General features: G+C 42.3%; 1 protein-coding gene across 1 annotated transcript in view; it reads left to right on the plus strand.

Annotated features, from left to right (window-relative positions):
• Window positions 1-20,446, plus strand: part of LOC135874437 (ethanolaminephosphotransferase 1-like) — a 77,549-nt gene that overhangs the window by 32,043 nt on the left and 25,060 nt on the right. The window contains exons 5-6 of the mRNA XM_065399255.1: window positions 3,491-3,759; window positions 19,101-19,209. Of these exons, the coding sequence (XP_065255327.1) occupies window positions 3,491-3,759; window positions 19,101-19,209 (378 nt within the window). The remainder of the gene's footprint in view (window positions 1-3,490; window positions 3,760-19,100; window positions 19,210-20,446) is intronic.

Genomic DNA, 20,446 nt, shown 5'->3' on the forward strand with positions numbered 1-20,446 from the left:
GCACATTATAAATATTATCAAATCATGATCACTTGTACCTAAATTACAATTAATTTTTAGTTCTGTGATCAGTTCCCCGTTATCTGTCAAGCCAAGATCTAATATAGAATCTCTCCGTGTTGGACGCAACACTTTTTGATTAGGAAATTGTCATCTATAATATTTAGAAATTCCAAGGATCTTTTAGTACTGGGAGCATGATACCTCCAATATAGGTCACTCAAAATGACGTCCCCTATGATCACACAGCTTTTTTTCCTACACATCATAAATAGGTGCGTAAGGAGGTGATCATTCTGTTCCCTGTGTCATTTTGTGGTCTGCAGAAGACACATACTAATACTGCATCTTATGCTTTATCTGTTAGGACATTGATCCTTAAGCATTCAAGATCATTTTCTTCTGAGGTATCAATGAATTGGAAACAGGTAATGCCATTTTTGACAGAGTGCTATCCCTCCTCCCCTTTTGTCATCTCAATCCTTCCTAAATAGGTTATAATCATTGATTTTAATATTCCAGTAGTGTGAATCATCCCCACCAGATTTCTGTAATAGCAACTACATCAAATTTATGAGCAATTCCAATTCCTCTTGTTTGTTATCCTGGCTTCTAGCATTGGTGTCTAGGCAATTAAAGAATTTCTTCTCTTCATGTCCTTGGCTTCCTTGATTAATTTTGTTCGCAACATTTCAATTTTGCATAGAGTGTTCATATCTACCCTATTTTTATCTTACACTGTTATTATTAGTTTAACGCCCTCCTGACTACTCTAGACAGGCTTTCCTCGAGAAGATTGACCATGAACATCGGACAGTCCTGTCCGCATGCATACTAGCGATGGTTCTTATGGAAATCTTTGGTGCTTAACCACTGACTCTATAAGAAGCTCCCAGGCACTCACAACTACAGAAACTAGGGGAAATAAAAGACACAGAGCAGTTTTGTCTATGCTGCAACTCCCTTGATCCTCCAGTGTCTGTCCAGAAAGACAATATGACCATTATAGGTCTGGTCTGAGGTGCATTTAATGATTCAGTTTAATCTAGGATTGCCCTTTTTGCTGCCTTTTCTGCTCATGCAGGGCTGGCGCTTCCACTAGGCGACCCTAGGCGGTCGCCTAGGGCGGCAGGATGTGGGGGGCGGCATTTCGCTGCCCTCTGCGGAATTTCAGCAGCGAGGGGCTTCTTCCGCTCCGAGTCGTCGTCGGAAATTCAGCGGCGGGCCCTTCACTCGCTCCGGGACCCGCTGCCTAAGTGCCCCGAAGACCCGGAGCGGAAGGACCCCCACCGCCAAGAACGCAGCTTCAGAGGAGAAGCTGCCGCCGATTACTGTGGAGGAGCGCTGCCGCCTAGGGCGGCAAAAACCCTGGTGCTGCTCCTGTGCTCATGGCAACATTCTAACCATGTTCTGACCTTTCAGTTTCATATTCATGTTTTACACCAGATTAGATTTGTGTATGTCTCTGTGTATGCCTCAGTATTTCTACTCTATTGCTGAAATTTGTGCTAAGATTATATACTGACCGGGATTTCTGTAGCTCTATAGCACAATACATGATTGGCATGATCATTTCTGGAAGTTGATGATCAGGTAACTTTGGCTAATAATCCTGACCAATCATCATCACTGCTAGAAGTGTTTTATTTCATAACGATCATTCTTTGCACAGCCTTAATGAATTTAATGAAATGATCATCTGAGTATATCACCAAATCATTCCCCTGCCATTACAGGGACCTCAGGCATTGATGCATCCTACGTGTGCCCGTGACACACGATAGTTGGGTCTCTTCAGGGCTATAATACTTTGATCTAATTCTGGTTGTTGGGCTCAATTCAGGGGTAATTGATGTGGGGTTTAGTGGCCTGTGATATACGGGTGGGCAGACTGGATTATCTGGTGGTCCCTTCTGGCCTTAAATGCTATGACTTTGTAATATACAGCTGGGAGGTGTCATCCACCAACATGAGACAAAAAAGCAGGTCTCTTAGGCCTGGTCATTTGGCTTCAAGACATTTAAGATCTCATGAGGCTATTTGAAGGAAACAGTCTCTCTCCTGTGTCCTGATCCAAGTTCCCCCTTGAATAACACCACAAATGAACTGAAAATGTCTATAGATATGAACATAAGATACTGGTATGTATAAATCAGCAACTAGACTTGACAATATATGATCAAGAGAAACATTATTTATTCTTTTTATAGGATGCTACTAGGATTCAGCCAGCAAATAGCCATCCGAATCCTCGCAAGTGTTAAGTAAATAAATAACCCAACCCGCCCCTTCATCCCAAATATTTTCATGAGTATTTAACTCTAACTCAGAGACTTTAACACACACAAAAAAATCTTTCCCCCAGAATTAAAGAAAGTAATAAAAGGATTAGTCTATCTGCACATTAGAATAATCAGGTTAGATTTGTAAAATTGTGTAGATCGGGTGGGCAAATTACAGCCCGTGGACTGGATCCGACCCGTCAGGGCTTTGCATCTGGCCCACGGGATTGCCACCCCCATGGCGCCGCAGGGTTAAGGCAGGCTCCCTGCCTGCCCGGGCCCCGTGCCGCTCCCAGAAGCAGCTAGCACCACATCCCTGTGGGCCCTGGGGGGAGGGAGGGCAGAGGGCTCCATGTGCTGCCCTTGCCTGCGGGCACCGCAGCTCCCATTGGCTGGGAACGGGGAAACGCGGCCAATGGGAGCTTTGGGGGGAGGTACCCACAGGCGAGGGTAGCACGCAGAGCTCTCTGCCCCTCCTCCCCCAGGGTTCGCAGGGACATGGGCTGGCCACTTCCAGGAGTGGTGCGGGGCCAGGGCAGGCAGGGAGCCTGCCTTAGCCCCGCTGCGCGCCGCTGCCACCCTGGAGCTGCTCAAGGTAAGTGGCTCCAGGCCGGAGCCCGCCCCCCAAACCCCTCCTGCACCCCACACCCCAACCCTCTGCCTTGAGCCTCCTGCCACACCCCACACCTCTTCTGCACCCCAACCCCCTGCCCTGAACCCCCTCCCACACTCCGCACCCCCTCCCACACTCTGCACTCCCTCCAGCACCCCAACCCCCTGCCCCAGCCCTACATTCATGGTCCTGCATGCAATTTCCCCACCCAGATGTGGCCCTCGGGCCAGAAAGTTTGCCCACCCCGGTGTAGAACATAATTATTTAGGGTTATTTATTCCCCTCTGTTAGGAATGTTTTCCTGCAGGACTTGGGTCTATAGTGCTTTGACGGAATATCAGGGAGGCCATTGAGAGACAGGGTAATGAATGCAAATGTCTATTGGCAAAGCTTGTGAGGAAGAAGAATTGTAACAGAAAAATATTTAGATGAGGGCAGAAGTCAATGCTATATGGGCAGGACTAAAGTTTTGATGGAGCAGAACTCCATTTGTTCTTGGTCTATGAGTACATTTCCCCCATGTTATTACATACAGTAGTATGAAATCTATCTAACAAAATTATATTTCTTTTGTTTTTGCTCCCCCCCCTTCTAGACTCTATAGATGGGAAGCATGCTCGAAGGACTCAGTCCAGTAGCCCTTTGGGGGAGTTATTTGACCATGGGCTAGATAGCTGGGCTACCTCCATCTTCATCCTCTCTTATTTTTCTATCTGCTCACGTGATAATGGAAAGACTGGGATTTCTGTACACACAATGTATATATCTTTAAGCATTGTCTTGCTTAACTTTATGTTTTCACATTGGGAAAAATATAACACAGGAGTTCTCTTTCTTCCTTGGGGATATGATCTAAGCCAAGTGGTAAGTATTTATGATTCTTGTTTTTAAAACTATGTTACTGTTAAGTATTAAAGGAAAGAGAAAAATATTGCTCAGGGCAAATGAACTTGGCCAAGAAATTGAATAAGAAATAGCATAATCCTAGAAGTATTGCAGAAATATTTGTGCATTTGAAGGGAAAGGGCATGCTCAAACAAATCATCAATGTTATAGTTTCATTACCTTATCAGAAAAATATGCCTGCAGCAAGTATAAAAATCAGATGACATAAATGAGAATGTAATTTAGCTAGATTTGATTTGTGACATTTAGATAACAGTAGTTTTAGTGAAACTGTAAGCATAGCAGTTACTTCATCAGCACAAGACTCTGGTGCACTGTATGAATTAGTACATATGGCATTTATTAAAATGCCATAATCATTGCTCTGAGCCCCCCAGTGCCCTCACTTCCACTGCTCCATCAAACCTTACATAAAATGCAGGGATATAAATGACACTATTTGCACAATGATCATATGGTGTTCCCAAGTGATTTTACCCATGCAAAAGTTCAAAGTCAAGTACCTTTACTTAGAATTCATCCTCCTGAATTTATTTTCCCAATCTCAGTTACCTTCTTCTGGTGGCTTACTAACCAGACTCCAGGTGGAGCTCTTTCAGAAACCAGATCCTAGGCAGGATCTTGATGACCAGTTGTACTGCCATCACACTTTAGGACTTCCCATAAAGGTTCATTCTGCATGGCAGGTACAGCTGGGTGAAGACAATCAATTTTTAAAGCTCAAATTATCAATATGAATATTCACAGAAAGCTGTTCATCATTGATCCAGTGCTGAAAATTCAGAGAGATGTCCCCTATTCATGAGGCTCTATTAGGGAGGAAAACACAGGACTGGGAACCAGCTGCTCTGGATGGTACATCTGGCTGTGGCACCAACTTCCTATGTGACCTTGGGGAAAACACCGCTCTATGCCTAAGTTTCCTCATCTGTAAAATAAAGATGATAAAATTTCCTTATCTCATAGTTGTGCTGTGAGGCTTATTTCAATGGTGCTTGTGAAGAGCTTTGATGAACTCAGGTGGAAGGCGTTAACAAAATGCAGACTACTCTTACTTCCATTATTCCACAAGCCACTGTATTTGTTTTTATACCTCATTTCTAGTAACGTCCGTAATGACCCACTCACAGTCAGAGTGATAAGCAAATAAACTTAAATATCTATTAATTACATGAAGAGGTGGAGAGGGTATTAAGGCAAGCGCTATATATATATGGCCCAGATCCACAAAGGTACTTAGGCATTCTGACACTGAGTGTCATGGCGCCTAACTTTTGAGCATCTAGAAAAATCACAGGAACAAAATTGTGATCCACAAAACCTAGGCATCTAGACAATGAATGGGGGGAAGAGAGGCGCCTTACAGTATGATCCACAAAGCCAGCACACTGGGGTGGGGGGGGAGCTGTCTAAGCTAGTCAATAGGAAATGTTGACAAGAAAGGTGTGTGGTAAGCCCTGCCCTTTTTATGGAGATAGGCACCTAAGTCTGGGCTGCAGGAAGGCACCTGTCTTTGCATGCGAGCCACGAACTAGGGGAGATAGGTGTTCGGCTGCCTAAATTGTGTGCAGGGCCTGAAACAAAAGAGAAGAGGACCTCCCTTATAACCTTTAGCCCAGTGGGCAGGGTACTCTCCCATTTGAACAGGGATCAGCCACCTCTCAGGTGAGTGCCTTAACCACTAGGCTATAGAATCATTCCAACTCTGTCACTAGCCCAATTAATATTTACTTATTCAATTAAAGGGGAACAACTTCAATAGGAGAGACTGATGGAGCCTCACATCAGACTACTCCATAGCCCAATGTTTAGGACACGCCCTTGAGAGATGGCTAATTCCGATTCAACTCCCTTCTCTCCCTCAGGAGGAAGAGGGACTTGAACCAGTGGTCTCCAACATTCTGGGTGAGTACCCTGTCCCCTCCCAACACAGCTGTTTTGTGTGAACTCTCCTGAGGGTCGCTATCCCGTAGGCTGTCTCTCAGCACATTCAGATGCAAAAACACAGGGAACGAGTGAGTTTAGGTGCCTACAGGGTTAGGCAGCAGCTGAGCAGAGTTTCATGGATCGTAGTTATGTCTAAAAACAGGACCCAAGTATCTTTGTGGCTCACACCCTAGGTGTCCTTACTCCAGCAACTAGTGCTTGGCATTGAAGTAATGCTCATTATGCACTGACAGAAGCTAGGGAAGGGGGAGTCTGATCCAGTTCCTGTTATTGGCTCTGCCACTAATTCACTGGGTTAAATTTAGTGAAGTTACTTAAGGCCCAATTCTGCCACCAATATTCCGTACAGTACTTTAGTAGTACCTTATTGTACTAAAACACCGTTGTAGTAAAAGGCATTTCTCACAGATTAAGGTGCTACACAAGGCAAATAAGGGTAGTAGAACCAGGCTCTTCATCTCTTTATGCTTCTGTTTTCCCATGTGTAAAATGGAGGCAATACTTATCCATGTTTGTAAATCACTTTGGAACCTTAGATGAAAGGTTCTGTTTAAAGCAAGCACGTCATTATTACCTCCAGCAGCACAGAAGAAGACTCCTCTAACTTCATTCAATGGCAGAGTTACACTATTACACCACTACTTCAAGCACAGAGATGATCCAGTCCCCCTTACAAATGTGCCTCCTTTTTAAATAGGTTGCCAAACCTCCAGAATTGTCCTGGAGTCTCCAGGAATTAAAGATTAATCTTTAATTAAAGTTTATGTCATGTGATGAAACCTCCAGGAATACATCCAACCAAAATTGGTGACCCTATTTTTAAATTGATGGTAGCCAGTCACTCAGGGCCACATTTTCAGCATAGTGTGCAGGAAGTGCTGCATATATTAACTAGAATTGTATGAGAGCAGCAGTTGTGTAAGCTCAATGACAACTTAACCCTCATTGTGCAGTTTACAAGATGATGATGATGATGACTCAGCTTCATTCTATGCAGTGACAGACTATCCTCTGTAATTGCCTCTATCTTAATTAGAAAATAAAATAGCTGTGGTTCATCATGAAAAAGTAATGAGACAGAGAAATTCTTGTAATTTATTCAGATCACTTATTTGCCACTGCATAACTCATCAGAATTAGTAATGTAATTACAGTGTTTTGGTTGTAATTGGTGTTCCAATTAGCTTTGTTAGAGCTAGCCATTCATAGGAGGCCATGATACGTAAACTTGAAAATTAGGTGTAAAGTTTCTGAAGGATAGGTGATCAAAGACATCTACGTTTATAGAATCATAGAAATGTAGGGCTGGAAGGGACCTTGAGAGGTCATTAAGTCCAGCCCCCTACTCTGAGGCATAATCAAGTAAATGTAGACCATTCCTGACAGCTGTTTCCAACCTGTTCATAAAAACCTCCAACGATGGGGATTTCACAGCCTCCCTTGGATGCCTATTACAGACATTAACTACCCTTATAGTCAGGGCCGGCTCTGGCTTTTTTGCCGCCGCAGGCAAAAAAGCCTCCGCCCCCCCCCCCAGCGCGGGGGGGGGGGAGGGCCGGAGCCCCAGGGGGCGGGCGGCGAGCCCGGCCGTGGCCCCGCTCTCCCAGGCGGCCGGAGCGCCACGCCGCCCCCCTCCAGGTGCCGCCCCAAGCACAAGCTTGGTGGGCTGGTGCCTGGAGCCGGCCCTGCTTATAGTGTTTCCTAATATCTAACCCTAAATCTCCCTTGCTATAGATTAAGTCCATTAGTTCTTGTGCTACCTTCAGTGGACATGGAGAACAACTGATCAAGTCCTTAATATTTTTGTTAATTAAAACCATCCAGTATCAAGAAGGATGCTGCCTTAATGATGTTTGTTTCTCCAATAAACACAAGCTCTTAGTCCTATGCAGAGTCAAAAAGGCAGACAGAGGAGGAGCCTCTTTACATTACACTGGTGCAAGACACAGTTTTGGTCCCAGTGGACAAGGATTCATGTAAACAGTATTAGAAACCCCATCAGGAGGGAGGTGAAGGAATGGCCATCGTTAGAGCTGGTTTAAAAATGCCGGTTACTTTTCACAGGAAATTTCTGTAGATTTAAACATTTCCATTTATTTGTAATTTCTTGTGGAAAAAACACTGGAGATGTTTGATTAAAAGAAAAAAACGTTTTTAAAAATATTTAAAAAAAATATTGAAAAATGTTACTGAAAAGTTAACTTTTTAAAAGAAACTGCCCCATCAATTTATACTAAAAAACTTGTTGGTTTCTGGTTTTTGGGTGACAAAATGGGAAATTTTGATCAAAATAAGTTTCATTCTGGTCAAAAAATTATAATTGAAAAAGATTATGAAAAAATTTGGACTAGCTCTAACCATGACCCTGCTGTGGCTCTAAGCCAGCTCCAACAGCTAGTGTGAAGTGGTAGCAAAGAATTTATTGTTTCTTATTGACAGGTGTAGCACTGCTACTGTGTGCAGTCCCAGAGACTTTATGCTTATCAGAAGCACTATGGGAAATTTTTCTTTAATAAAGTGGTAGGTTAAATCCTACCAGATAAATTACAAATGTTGGTAATAACTGGAGTGATTTAGGTGTATAGGCTGTGTCCCTACTTCTCACTCACTATTGCCAGTTGAAAAGAGGAAACAAAGCTAAAAATAAAAGGAAAAAATAAACAGCAGTTGTGAGAAGGAGCCTCTCAGTCTGAGCAGTGGACCACCAGAAAAGCCCAGATAGTGTGTATTCACTGAAAAGATGGTAGTGGCATTACTATTTCAACGTTAAGAGTTGAACTGGGATAGCTATTTCAGATAAAAAGAAAATTACACTTCTAACCCAAATAGTTATACCAGTTAAAAAACAAAAACAAACAAACCACCTGTTTGTGGACCAGGCCCTACTGAACCAGTGTGTGACCAATCACAATCAACTAACACCGCTTGAAATTAATTTAAGTGAATATCACATGTTCAAATTCACATGAACATCAAGAATATTTTTATGTGCAATTGCATAGAAAACTTTGAAATTTTGTAGAATGGCTTCAAAAGAAAACCTGTAAACAGTCACATTTTGTTGGAAAGTCATTTTCTCCAAATATTTTTCTCACCTCTACTAAGTATTAAAATAGAATTAATGTTAAGGGTTGATTTACTACATTGAGAGGCACACCCCAGTAGGGTTCTCTACAGCCTCTATTCTGCAAATGGGTTTGTCTAGATGGAGAGCTCATGCACGGCAAGCTGGGGTGTACATTTACAGTGCCCCAGGCTGATGCACACTGACTGACTGTGTGGACTCCATGACTGTGCACTAACAGTTCCCAAGTGCGCTTTCATAGAATCATAGGGTTTGAAGGGACCAGAGGCGTCATCTAGTAGTCTAACCCTCTGCCAGATGCAGGATTTGTTATCTAAGCCATCCAAGACAGATGGCTGTCCAGCCTCTTTTTGAAAACTTCTAGTGAAGGAGCTTCCACAACCTCCCTAGGCAGTCTGTTCTACTGTTCTTACAATTAGGAAGTTTTTCCTGAGATTTAATCTAAATCTGCTATGCTACAGTTTGAACCCATTGCCTGCCCTATATCACAAGAGAGAACAAATTTTCTCCACCTTTTTTATGGCAGCCTTTCAAGTATTTGAAAACCTCTATCATGTCCCCCATTAATCTCCTCTTTTCCAAACTAAACATAGATTCATAGATTCTAGGACTGGAAGGGACCTCGAGAGGTCATCGAGTCCAGTCCCCTGCCCGCATGGCAGGACCAAATACTGTCTAGACCATCCCTGATAGACATTTATCTAACCTACTCTTAAATATCTCCAGAGATGGAGATTCCACAACCTCCCTAGGCAATTTATTCCAGTGTTTAACCACCCTGACAGTTAGGAACTTTTTCCTAATGTCCAACCTAGACCTCCCTTGCTGCAGTTTAAGCCCATTGCTTCTTGTTCTATCCTTAGAGGCTAAGGTGAACAAGTTTTCTCCCTCCTCCTTATGACACCCTTTTAGATACCTGAAACTGCTATCATGTCCCCTCTTAGTCTTCTCTTTTCCAAACTAAACAAACCCAATTCTTTCAGTCTTCCTTCATAGGTCATGTTCTCAAGACCTTTAATCATTCTTGTTGCTCTTCTCTGGACCCTTTCCAATTTCTCCACATCTTTCTTGAAATGCGGTGCCCAAAACTGGACACAATACTCCAGCTGAGGCCTAACCAGAGCAGAGTAGAGCGGAAGAATGACTTCTCGTGTCTTGCTCACAACACACCTGTTAATACATCCCAGAATCATGTTTGCTTTTTTTGCAACTGCATCACACTATTGACTCATATTTAGCTTGTGGTCCACTATAACCCCTAGATCCCTTTCTGCCGTACTCCTTCCTAGACAGTCTCTTCCCATTCTGTATGTGTGAAACTGATTTTTTCTTCCTAAGTGGAGCACTTTGCATTTGTCTTTGTTAAACTTCATCCTGTTTAACTCAGACCATTTCTCCAATTTGTCCAGATCATTTTGAATTATGACCCTGTCCTCCAAAGCAGTTGCAATCCCTCCCAGTTTGGTATCATCCGCAAACTTAATAAGCGTACTTTCTATGCCAATATCTAAGTCGTTAATGAAGATATTGAACAGAGCCGGTCCCAAAACAGACCCCTGCGGAACCCCACTCGTTATGCCTTTCCAGCAGGATTGGGAACCATTAACAACAACTCTCTGAGTACGGTTATCCAGCCAGTTATGCACCCACCTTATAGTAGCCCCATCTAAATTGTATTTGCCTAGTTTATCGATAAGAATATCATGCGAGACCGTATCAAATGCCTTACTAAAGTCTACGTATACCACATCCACAGCTTCTCCCTTATCCACAAGACTCGTTATCCTATCGAAGAAAGCTATCAGATTGGTTTGACATGATTTGTTCTTTACAAATCCATGCTGGCTGTTCCTTATCACCTTACCACCTTCCAAGTGTTTGCAGATGATTTCCTTAATTACTTGCTCCATTATCTTCCCTGGCACAGAAGTTAAACTAACTGGTCTGTAGTTTCCTGGGTTGCTTTTATTTCCCTTTTTATAGATGGGCACTATATTTGCCCTTTTCCAGTCTTCTGGAATCTCTCCCGTCTCCCATGATTTTCCAAAGATAATAGCTAGAGGCTCAGATACCTCCTCTATTAGCTCCTTGAGTATTCTAGGATGCATACCCCGTTCCTTCAGCCTTTGCCTGTATAGCTTGCATTCCATCCCTTTGATCATCTTTGTTGCTCACCTCTGGATCCTTTCCAGTTTCTCCACATCCTTTCTATACATTGGTGACCAAAATTAGACACAGTACTCCAGCTGAGGCCTAACCAGTGCTGAATAGAGCGGTACTATCACCTCCCATGACTTGCATGCCGTGCCTCTGTTAAGGCAACCTAAAATTGCATTTGCTTTTTTTGCAACAGCATCACATTGCTTACTCATGTTGAGGTTGTGATTCACCACAACTCCCAGATCCTTTTCAGCAGTGCTGCTGCCAAGTCAGTTATCGCCCATTCTGTATTTGCACATTTCGTTTTTCTTCCCTAAGTATAACACTTTATATTTGTCTTTGTTGAATTTCATTTTCTTGTCTATAGCCTAGTTCTCCTATTTAACAAGATCCCTCTGAATTTTAGCTCTATCCTCCAAAGTGTTGACAACCCCACCTAGCTTTGTATCATCTGCAAATTTGATCAGTATGCTCTCTATTCCTACATTCAAGCCATTAATAAAGATGTTAAAAAACACTGAACCCATAACAGATCTCTGTGGAACCCCACTTGAGAGTTCCCACCAATCTGACATAATTCCATTAATGGTCACTCTTTGTGGTTGTTTAACCAATTATGTATCCACTTAATGGTAGTTCCACAAAGCCCACATTTCTCCAGCTTAGTTATCAGAATGCATATGGGACTGTGTCAAAAGTCTTGCTGAAGTCCAGGTATATTATGTCCACCACATTCCCCCTATCCATCAAACCAGATACCCTGTCAAAGAAGGAAATCAAGCTGGTTTGGCATGATTTGTTCTTAGTAAATCCATGCTGTCTGCTGGTGATTTACCCCCTTCATCCTCCAGGTATTCACAAACTGAATGTTTTATACATTGCTCTAGTTAGTAGCTTCCCAGGCATCAGTCAGGCTGATAGGTCTATAATTCCCCAGCTACTCCTTTCCCCCCTTTTAAAAGATGTTAGCCCTTCTCCAGTCTTCTAGGACCTTTCCTGTCATCCATGAGTTTGCAAATATTATTGCCAGTGGCTCCGAGAGTTCTTCAGCTAATTCCTTCTGCACCCTGGGGGAATCGCATCAGGCCCTGCTGACTTGAATTCATTCAGATTAATCAGAAGATTGCTGATGTGTTCTTTACTTATCCCGATCTGCATCCCTTCCTCTTTATTGTCTATGGTAACTTCGCTAGTCGTCTGGTCATGTTATTTTTTGTGTGAAGACTGATGCAAAGTAGGCATTGTGCAGCTGTGCCTTCCTATCATCTTTGGTTACCGGCTCACCTTCTCCATTGAGCAGTGGACCCACATTATCCTTGATCTTTCTATTTGGTCTGACATCTTTGAAAAACCCCTTCTTGTTATCTTTAACATTTCTTGCCAGCTGTAACTCATTCTTTGCCTTGGCTTTCCTGAGTTTGTCCCTATATGCTCACGCTATTCCCATGTATTCTTCCTTGCTGACGTGCCCCTCCTTTCATTTCCTGTATGTATCCCTTTTGGTTTTTAGGTAGCTCTTCTTATCTTCCCTCTGCATCAGAGTAGCTTAATATTTGTCACCATACCTCATAGGACCTAGTTTAAACTCTCCTTATCAGGTTAGTCAGACCGTGTCCAAAGATGCTCTTCCCAGTATTTGATAGATGGAGCCCATGCCAGCACAGTAATCCCCTTTCCTGGAACATGAACTCCTTGTTTAAGCAGCCAAGCTCTCTCGCCAATACCACCTGCGTAGCCACACCTTTACTTCCATGATTTAACGGTCCTTGCCCAGATCTTCTCCTTCAACAAGGAGGATGGATGAGACACCACTTGCACCCCAAACTCTTTTATCTTTCTTCCCAGAACCATGTAGTCTGCAGTGATCTGCTCAAGGTCATTCTTGGCAGTATCATTGGTGTCCAGATGGATAAGTAGGAAGGGGTAGTGGTCCGAGGAATTGATGAGTCTCAGTCACATCCTGAATTCTAGCTCCAGGCAAGCAGCACACTTCTCAGAATTCCCAGTCTGGACAGCAGATGGATGACTCTCCCCCTTAGGAGGGAGTCCCGACCACCACTATCCTTCTCCTCCTCTTGGGAGTGGGGGTCGTGGAACCCCCATCTCTAGGACAATGCATTCCATGCCTTCTGGTTGACACGCTCTCCTCAGATGACACTTCCAAGGCATTCTTAGCAGTAGTACCTGTGCAGAGAGCCTGAAAGCAGTTGCTTACTTCTATCTGTGTTGGGGGTATATTGGTTCTCCTCCTTATTCTTCTAGAGGACACATACTGCCAACTTTCTTCCTTGTTCTTCAGTCCCCCCCTGCAATGCCCTCTCTGATTCTTCAGCAGGCTGTGCCTGAAGTAACAAATCCTGACTTCTATCCAAAAAGTCTTCATTTTCTCTGGTGCAACGCAAGGTCAATACATGGTCTCTCTAGTTCTTTAACCTTTCCTTCCAGTATGGAGACCAGCTTTTACTTCATACAGACAAAGTCGCTTCTATCCTCCGGGACAAACATGATTTCATCGACTCCCAATGAGAAATTTACACTCCAGCTTTTTGTGCACCAACTCTCCATCTAGACAAGCCTTAGGCACATTACATACCATGAGTAGATCTATCAAAGTTAACAGGGTGACTCCCAATGCATAAGGTTAAGCACATGTGTAAGTCTTTGCAGGATCGGGACATAGGTGTGGAAGGCCCATTAGAATCAGTGGAATTCTGCTGCACTGACTCTCACTCTGTGTTAGATTCGTTAATCAAGGAGCCCGTCACTAGAATTATAATTAAGTGGTTTTTCTGTGAAACTCCTTTTTTGTTTGTTTTCCCTATTACTGAATATCTGCTCAAATCGAAATGCATAGCAAGCTTCTTTGAGAATTAATTTTTTTTACATATTACTTAACTGCCTGTCACCAATTCTCTACCTGTTTCTATATGTATCAACTTATTGCACATAATGTCATCATGTTAAAATAAAATAAAAAAAAGTCTGAAAAAATTCACATCAGGCTAAGTTTGGCACCTATTCAAACCGGACCCAGAAGATTGCTCGGCTGATTACTTTATTTTCTAGAGTGACATTTATGTAACGTTTATTTTGGGAGCAGAAAACTAATCTTCCTTTGTAAATGATTTTTTATTTGTTCATATTCTCTAGAGGTTCATGTATTAAGCGTGAGCATAAAATTAATTGTAATGTTTATAATACAAATTTATTTAATGCTATTCTGTTATCCCAGTGAAACTGAAAGTATAAAACTTTAATTTTGACAACTTTTTGCAATAAAATGAATGCTGTGATTTTTGGTGCATTGTAGAGACTTTAAAGGAATGGTCAGGAGTTTCACATAACTCTAAATTTAACCAGAACTAGGGGAAAATTATGAGAAACTTTTTGCCAGTTTTTTGTGGGTATAGCAGACCCAGTCTTACATGTGTGCTTGTATGTGAAATATATACATGGAGAAATGAGGCCAAAACATTGCATATATCAGCATTCAAAAAACTTCAGTCACAAAATTCCCTTTTGTGAAGCTTCAGAAACCTGGAAGAGGCAGTGCCTCTCAAAAAATCACATAGTGATAAATTACAAGCCAGGAGTTTTTATTCCACCTTTGCCACTTACCAGCATTAATAAGAGGTTGCACTTATACAGAATTTTACAAATATTAAGTATAATTACCCCCATTTTATAGCTGGAAAAACTGAGATTAAATTACTGTAATTGCCATAACCATGATTATATAGCAAGTCAGTATTTAGACTAGGATTAGACCTGACATATCCTGACTCCAAGCCTGGTGCCTACTCTACTATACCACAGAGCCCAGAAGCAAATAACCTTTCATATCCTAAGTTTTCAAATCTTCAAAATTGGAATCAATGGTACATACTTGTGGGTATGGACATCTTAAACACAACATATTTTCCGATTTTTGTCTGTGTTAGGTATTGTTGTTGTTGTCTTTTACAAATGAAACTCAGAGACTAAATGATTTGATGGTAAGGCACTGGATTCTAGTGGATTAGTGGGAGAAGACCTGGGTTGTATTCATGGTTCTGACACTGACTTGCTATGTGAACTTAGGCATGTCATTTAACATGGCCTTCTCAGTTTCTCCATCTGCATAAAAGGAGATAATACTGTAAAGTACTATATATGTGCAAAGTATTATTAAGGCCAGTCATTGCCGGATGTAGAAGTAGAACTCCTGTCTCTCAGCCCTCTTTTTAATTCAGTTGATAATGTAGCGTTTGGGAATATTACCATACAATTTTTATTTATTTATTTTTACCAAAAGCAACTTTTTAAATGTTCACAAATATTAGGATTGTGCAAAATATTTTGCACAAATTTGTCAAAAAAATCCAATTTTGCAAGAATATAGTGAACTCAAATCCATATTTTTTTTTTAATTTGTTTTACTTTTGCACAGTTCTATTTTCAAGATAAATGGACATGCGTAAGGTTTCTAAGCTCTGCTTTTGATTTAACTTTTCAAATTTTATAATGTGATAGGCTTCTGGAGTGAAATCCTGCCCCACTGAAAACAATGATTTTTTTGCGATTCATTTAAATGGATCCAGGATCTCACCTATTTTTTTCCCCAATATTTAAAAATCTGCCACTCCAGAAGTTTGAAAAACACTCTTGTGCATCGTCTACAGCATCTGTAAAATAACAAGCAATGCACTTGACCCTGTGAGTAGAGCTGGTTGGGAATTTTTTGACTAGCCATGTTTTCTGTTGAAAAATGCTGATTTGTCAAAAACAAAAAAATCATTTGTGAAATAGATTAGGATTTGATTAATCTCCCAACTTGAAAAAAAATCACCTCATCTGATGTCAGTGTCCCCCCCCCCCCCAATCTAACAGGCCCCTAACTCCCTCCTCCCATTTCTCACACTGGTTCATGGTCCCAGTCTCCCCCACCCCAAATCCCAGTCCCAATCTCCTTGTCCTACCTAGTACAGCCTCCCCTACCTCCCAGCTTCCAGTCTCCAGTAACAGTCACTGGTTTCTTCCCCTGCCCCACCCCGCCAGTCTCAGTTTAACCAGACTCCTCGTTCCAATTTACTTCTTTCCTTCTCCCCAGTCCGTTTTTTGCCCACTCTGCAATCAGCTCCAACAACTTCCTCCTCCATGCCTGCATGCCAACAGAGGGGTCATTGAGAGCACAGGAGAGACAGGCTTTTTATTCCTGTGCCCGGCCCCATCCTGGTACAGAGCAGCTGAAAGTATCTATTTCAAGGAAAGTCCAGCTTTGCCCTGTAGTCCTTGCTAGAGCATCCTGGGTTGCTTTCTGGGAATGGTGCATGGGCAATGGAGTTGGTAAGAAATTTTTCTGATGGAACAGTTTTCTGTTGGAAAATGCTGATGCTTCAAAATTGAAACATTCTGGAGGAACGTCTCGATTTCAACAAATTTCTGACAGACGCCTGGCAGGTTTCCAACAGAAACCTTCCTGGTTTCCGGCCTGCCTCCCTCCCTGGCTCCTCAATAGCCTTCAATGTGGCAGCCTGCCAAATTTGGGCAGATTTACACCGAAATGGTAAAAGGCACATCCCTGGCACAAATGCCACCTTACTGTAAAAAATTCAAGTCCCTGCTGCAAAGCATGGAGGTGCTAGAGCTTTTTAAAGAAAACATCACCAGAATGTTACATGAGCACATTAAGGTATTTTCCCCTAGCCTCATTCTTAGACACAACTACATTGTTTTGGTTGAAATTTTCCAGAATAATTCAGCCTGAGGCAGACACCCAGCATGTAAAATTTCAGCCTGAATTGTTAAAGGTTGGCAACTGAGAACAGAGTCTTATAATGGGAAGTGTTAGGCAACCTTAATAATAGGCGGCACTACCAGTCCTGCCTACAGTATCCTGACTGGAGGCTCTTTTATTCGTCTACATTCAATACTATATGTCCACCGTATGCCCTTAAAATGACAGGAAACACTAGTCAGCTTTGGGCCTTCAAATGCTAATCAGCGGTGATGTGAAGATTATTATGATACAATGACTACAATGTGCAATAAAATAGAGCTAAAGCAACAAGAACGTTTGTAAGTGGGGGTGGGAGAGGGAGATTAATTAATTAACTTTAGTTAGAATATCCAAATTACACGTACATCACTGTTATAACTAGAGTAACCTAACCCACATAGGGTAAAGTTTTCAGTGCAGTGCCTAATGAATTAAGTGGTTACTCCTTTTATTGTTAATAAAGTTGCCTGCTTGCTTCCTTGTCTATCTTATAATTAGGGCCCTACCAAATTCACGGCCATAAAAAATGCATCATGGACTGTGAAATCTGGTCTCTCCCTGTGAAATCTGGTCTTTTATGTGCTTTTACCCTAGACTATACAGATTTTACAGGGAAGACCAGAGTTTCTCAAATTGGGGTCCTGACCCAAAAGTGAATTGCAGGGGGTGGTCGCAAGGTTATTTTAGAGGGGTTGCGGTATTGCCAGCCTTACTTCTGCATTGCCATCAGAGCTGGGTGGCTGGAGAGTGGCGGCTGGTGGCCAGGCGCTCAGCTCTGAAGGCAGTGCCTCGCCAGCAGCAGTGAAGTAAGGGTGGCAATACCATACCATGCCACCCTTACTTCTGTGTTGCTGCCTTCAGAGTTGGGCAGCCAGAAAGTGGCGGCTGCTGACTGAGGGCCCAGTTCTACAGACAGCATCACAGAAGTAAGGGTGGCAATACCATACCATGTCACCCTTACTTCTACGCTGCTGCTGGCGGCGGCTCCGCCTCCAGAGCTGGGATCCCAACCAGCAGCTGCTGCTCTCCAGCTGCCCAGGTCTGAAGGCAGAGCCGCTGCCAGCAGCAACACAGAAGTAAGGGCAGCAGTACTGCAATCCCCCTACAATAATTTTGCAAACCCCCCACAATTTCTTTTTGGGTCAGGACCCCTACAATTACAGCACCGTGAAACTTCAGGTTTAAATAGCTGAAATCATGAAAGTTACTATTTTTTAAATCCTATGACCGTGACATTGACTAAAATGGACCGTGAATTTGGTAGTAGAGCCCTATCTATAATAAATAGTGTTAGCGTCTCTTAGCCAAACTAAGAATATTTACAAAAAAGATGTTTGATTTTTTCATTTTTTTCCATTCTGCTTTAATAAGAAATTAATGTCAACTATTTTTTCCCCTCGAAGTACTTTACTTTATTTTGTTTAGGGGAAAAAATGGGTTGGATTAAACCAGGGGTGGGCAAACTATGGCCCGCGGACTGCATCCAGCCGGTCAGACCTTTTAATCCGGCCCTCGAGCTTCCGCCGGGGAGCGGGGTTGGGGGCTTGCTCCGCTCTGCGCAGCTCCTGGAAGCAGCAGCATGTCCCCCCTCTGGCTCATATGCGTAGGGGCAGCCAGGGGGCTCCACATGCTGCCCCCGCCCCAAGCACTGGCTCTGCAGCTCCCATTGGCTGGGAACCAGCCCGGAGCCCCCTCCCATACTCCAAACCCCTCTTCTCCACCCCCAGCCTGCAGCCCTCTCCCGCATCCTAGCCCCTGCCCTAACCCGGAGCCCCCTCTCGCACCCTGAACTCCTCATTTCTGGTCCCATCCCAGAGCCCGCACCCCCAGCTGGAGCCCTCACCCCCTCCCGCACCGCAACCCCCAATTTCGTGAGCATTCATGGCCCACCATACAATTTCCATACCCAGCTGTGGTCCTCAGGCCAAAAAGTTTGTCCACCCCTGGATTAAACAGACAGAAAATAATTACATAACCAGATTTGAAAAATCTGAATCTAGATATAAACAGGTCCATCGACACCTGTGAGACTTGGCTTTATGAAGAGATTGGGGAGTTGAAGTTTCTGGACTAGTACTATCACACTGAGAAGATTACCAGGATTGCAGCTTGCATCTTGTACAGCTTATTCTTAAAGTCATTTTGTTGGCTGTATTGGAACTTTGCTCCTCTACCTCCAAGTATTGTGTTGGGTTGCAGGATTAGTCCCTATTGTGTAGGGAGGGAAGAGGTGGAAACCAGCATATTTGTACCCTGGAATTTATGCTAGACTAGAGTGAGTGAAATTTTATGCATTTAAATTTGCCTTTATAAGTGGAAGATTAAAACAGCTTTATCCTTTTTCTATAGACATTAATAGCAATGTATCTGGTGACTGCTGCTGTTGGGGTAGAAGTTTGGCACAAACCTTTCCTATTTGGTTATTACATTACAGATATATTAGTAATCTTGCTGATAGGTAAGTCTCCAGAGCTGTGAAAATCTAAATGGTTTTTCATAGCCTATTTGCTTCTTTTTCTTTATAATTATTTTTTTCTTCCTACAATATTTGTTATCTGCCACTGAAAGAGATGTGTTTACAGAGTGATTTAATAAGGTCAATATTGTAGTGATTTAGAGAATCTCCCACAGAGAAATGGAAAATATTGGAGAAATGTTTCCTCCTCATGTTCATACTTTCTGATGCTCACTAACTCACAACTGACAAACAGAAGAACCTGAGTTCAATCAGGGGGTCTAATTCTTTTTGCTGCTTGGTTGACAGGTTTCCAAAGATTCAAGTGTAGTTAATGTCACACAAGTAAGATTGCTTTCATTATTCAGGTTGTGGGGGAGGAGAGAGACATGGAATTTGTGTGTATGTGTGTTTATTAGTATGAGTTTGATCCTTTTAATCCATAATACAATAGGTTCTTAGGACAAGATCCTCAAAGGTATTTAATCTTCCAACTTCTATCGATTTCACCTGACGTTCAAATCCTAACTAGCTTTGAGAATTTGGGCCTTAGATACTATTGGTACAAAGTGTTGTGGTGGAAAGAATGAAGGCTTTTACTGTTTAAATAATGTTAGGAGACAAAACTGTAAACCTGACTAGCAGGCTATTCAGTTTTTAAAGTATTTGTACAACAGAAATGCTAAAGTGTTGTGTTTCCTCCTACTAACTAATGTTTAGCATTACTTCCTATCTGATGGAATCACTTTTCTTTCTAGATTCTGATATAAGCACTGAAAACTTCCTAAGCCAGGAAACATACAGCATTATATTGGAAAGAGAACAGGAGTAGTTTTATCTTTTAACAGATTAAAATAATGAGTTTTCAATAACATGAAATCAGGAATGTAACTGAAATATCTTCCAGGATTTAGCTGGAATGCTAAGAAATTAACATGCAAATTTTGAATATCCTGATGTATTAGATTTTATTTGTAATGAATTTAATTATGAAGAGAAAAGACAGGAAAAGGAGAAGTTGGTCTAATACATCCAGTATGGAAATAATTCTTAGGAAACATTTGCACTCTTTGAGCCAAATTAAGCTCTTGGGTATGTGTTTTTATCACCCATTGACTTCCCTAGAAGCTGTACAAATGTGTTTGAGGAGATAATTTAATTGTGCCTATTAAATTCACACACACTCTCCCTCTCCCACCCCCACTTACAAACCATTAAAAGCTACTATCTTCAGCTTCAA

Source organism: Emys orbicularis, chromosome 2 (genome assembly GCF_028017835.1).
Source record: "Emys orbicularis isolate rEmyOrb1 chromosome 2, rEmyOrb1.hap1, whole genome shotgun sequence".
Classification (NCBI taxonomy): domain Eukaryota; kingdom Metazoa; phylum Chordata; order Testudines; family Emydidae; genus Emys; species Emys orbicularis.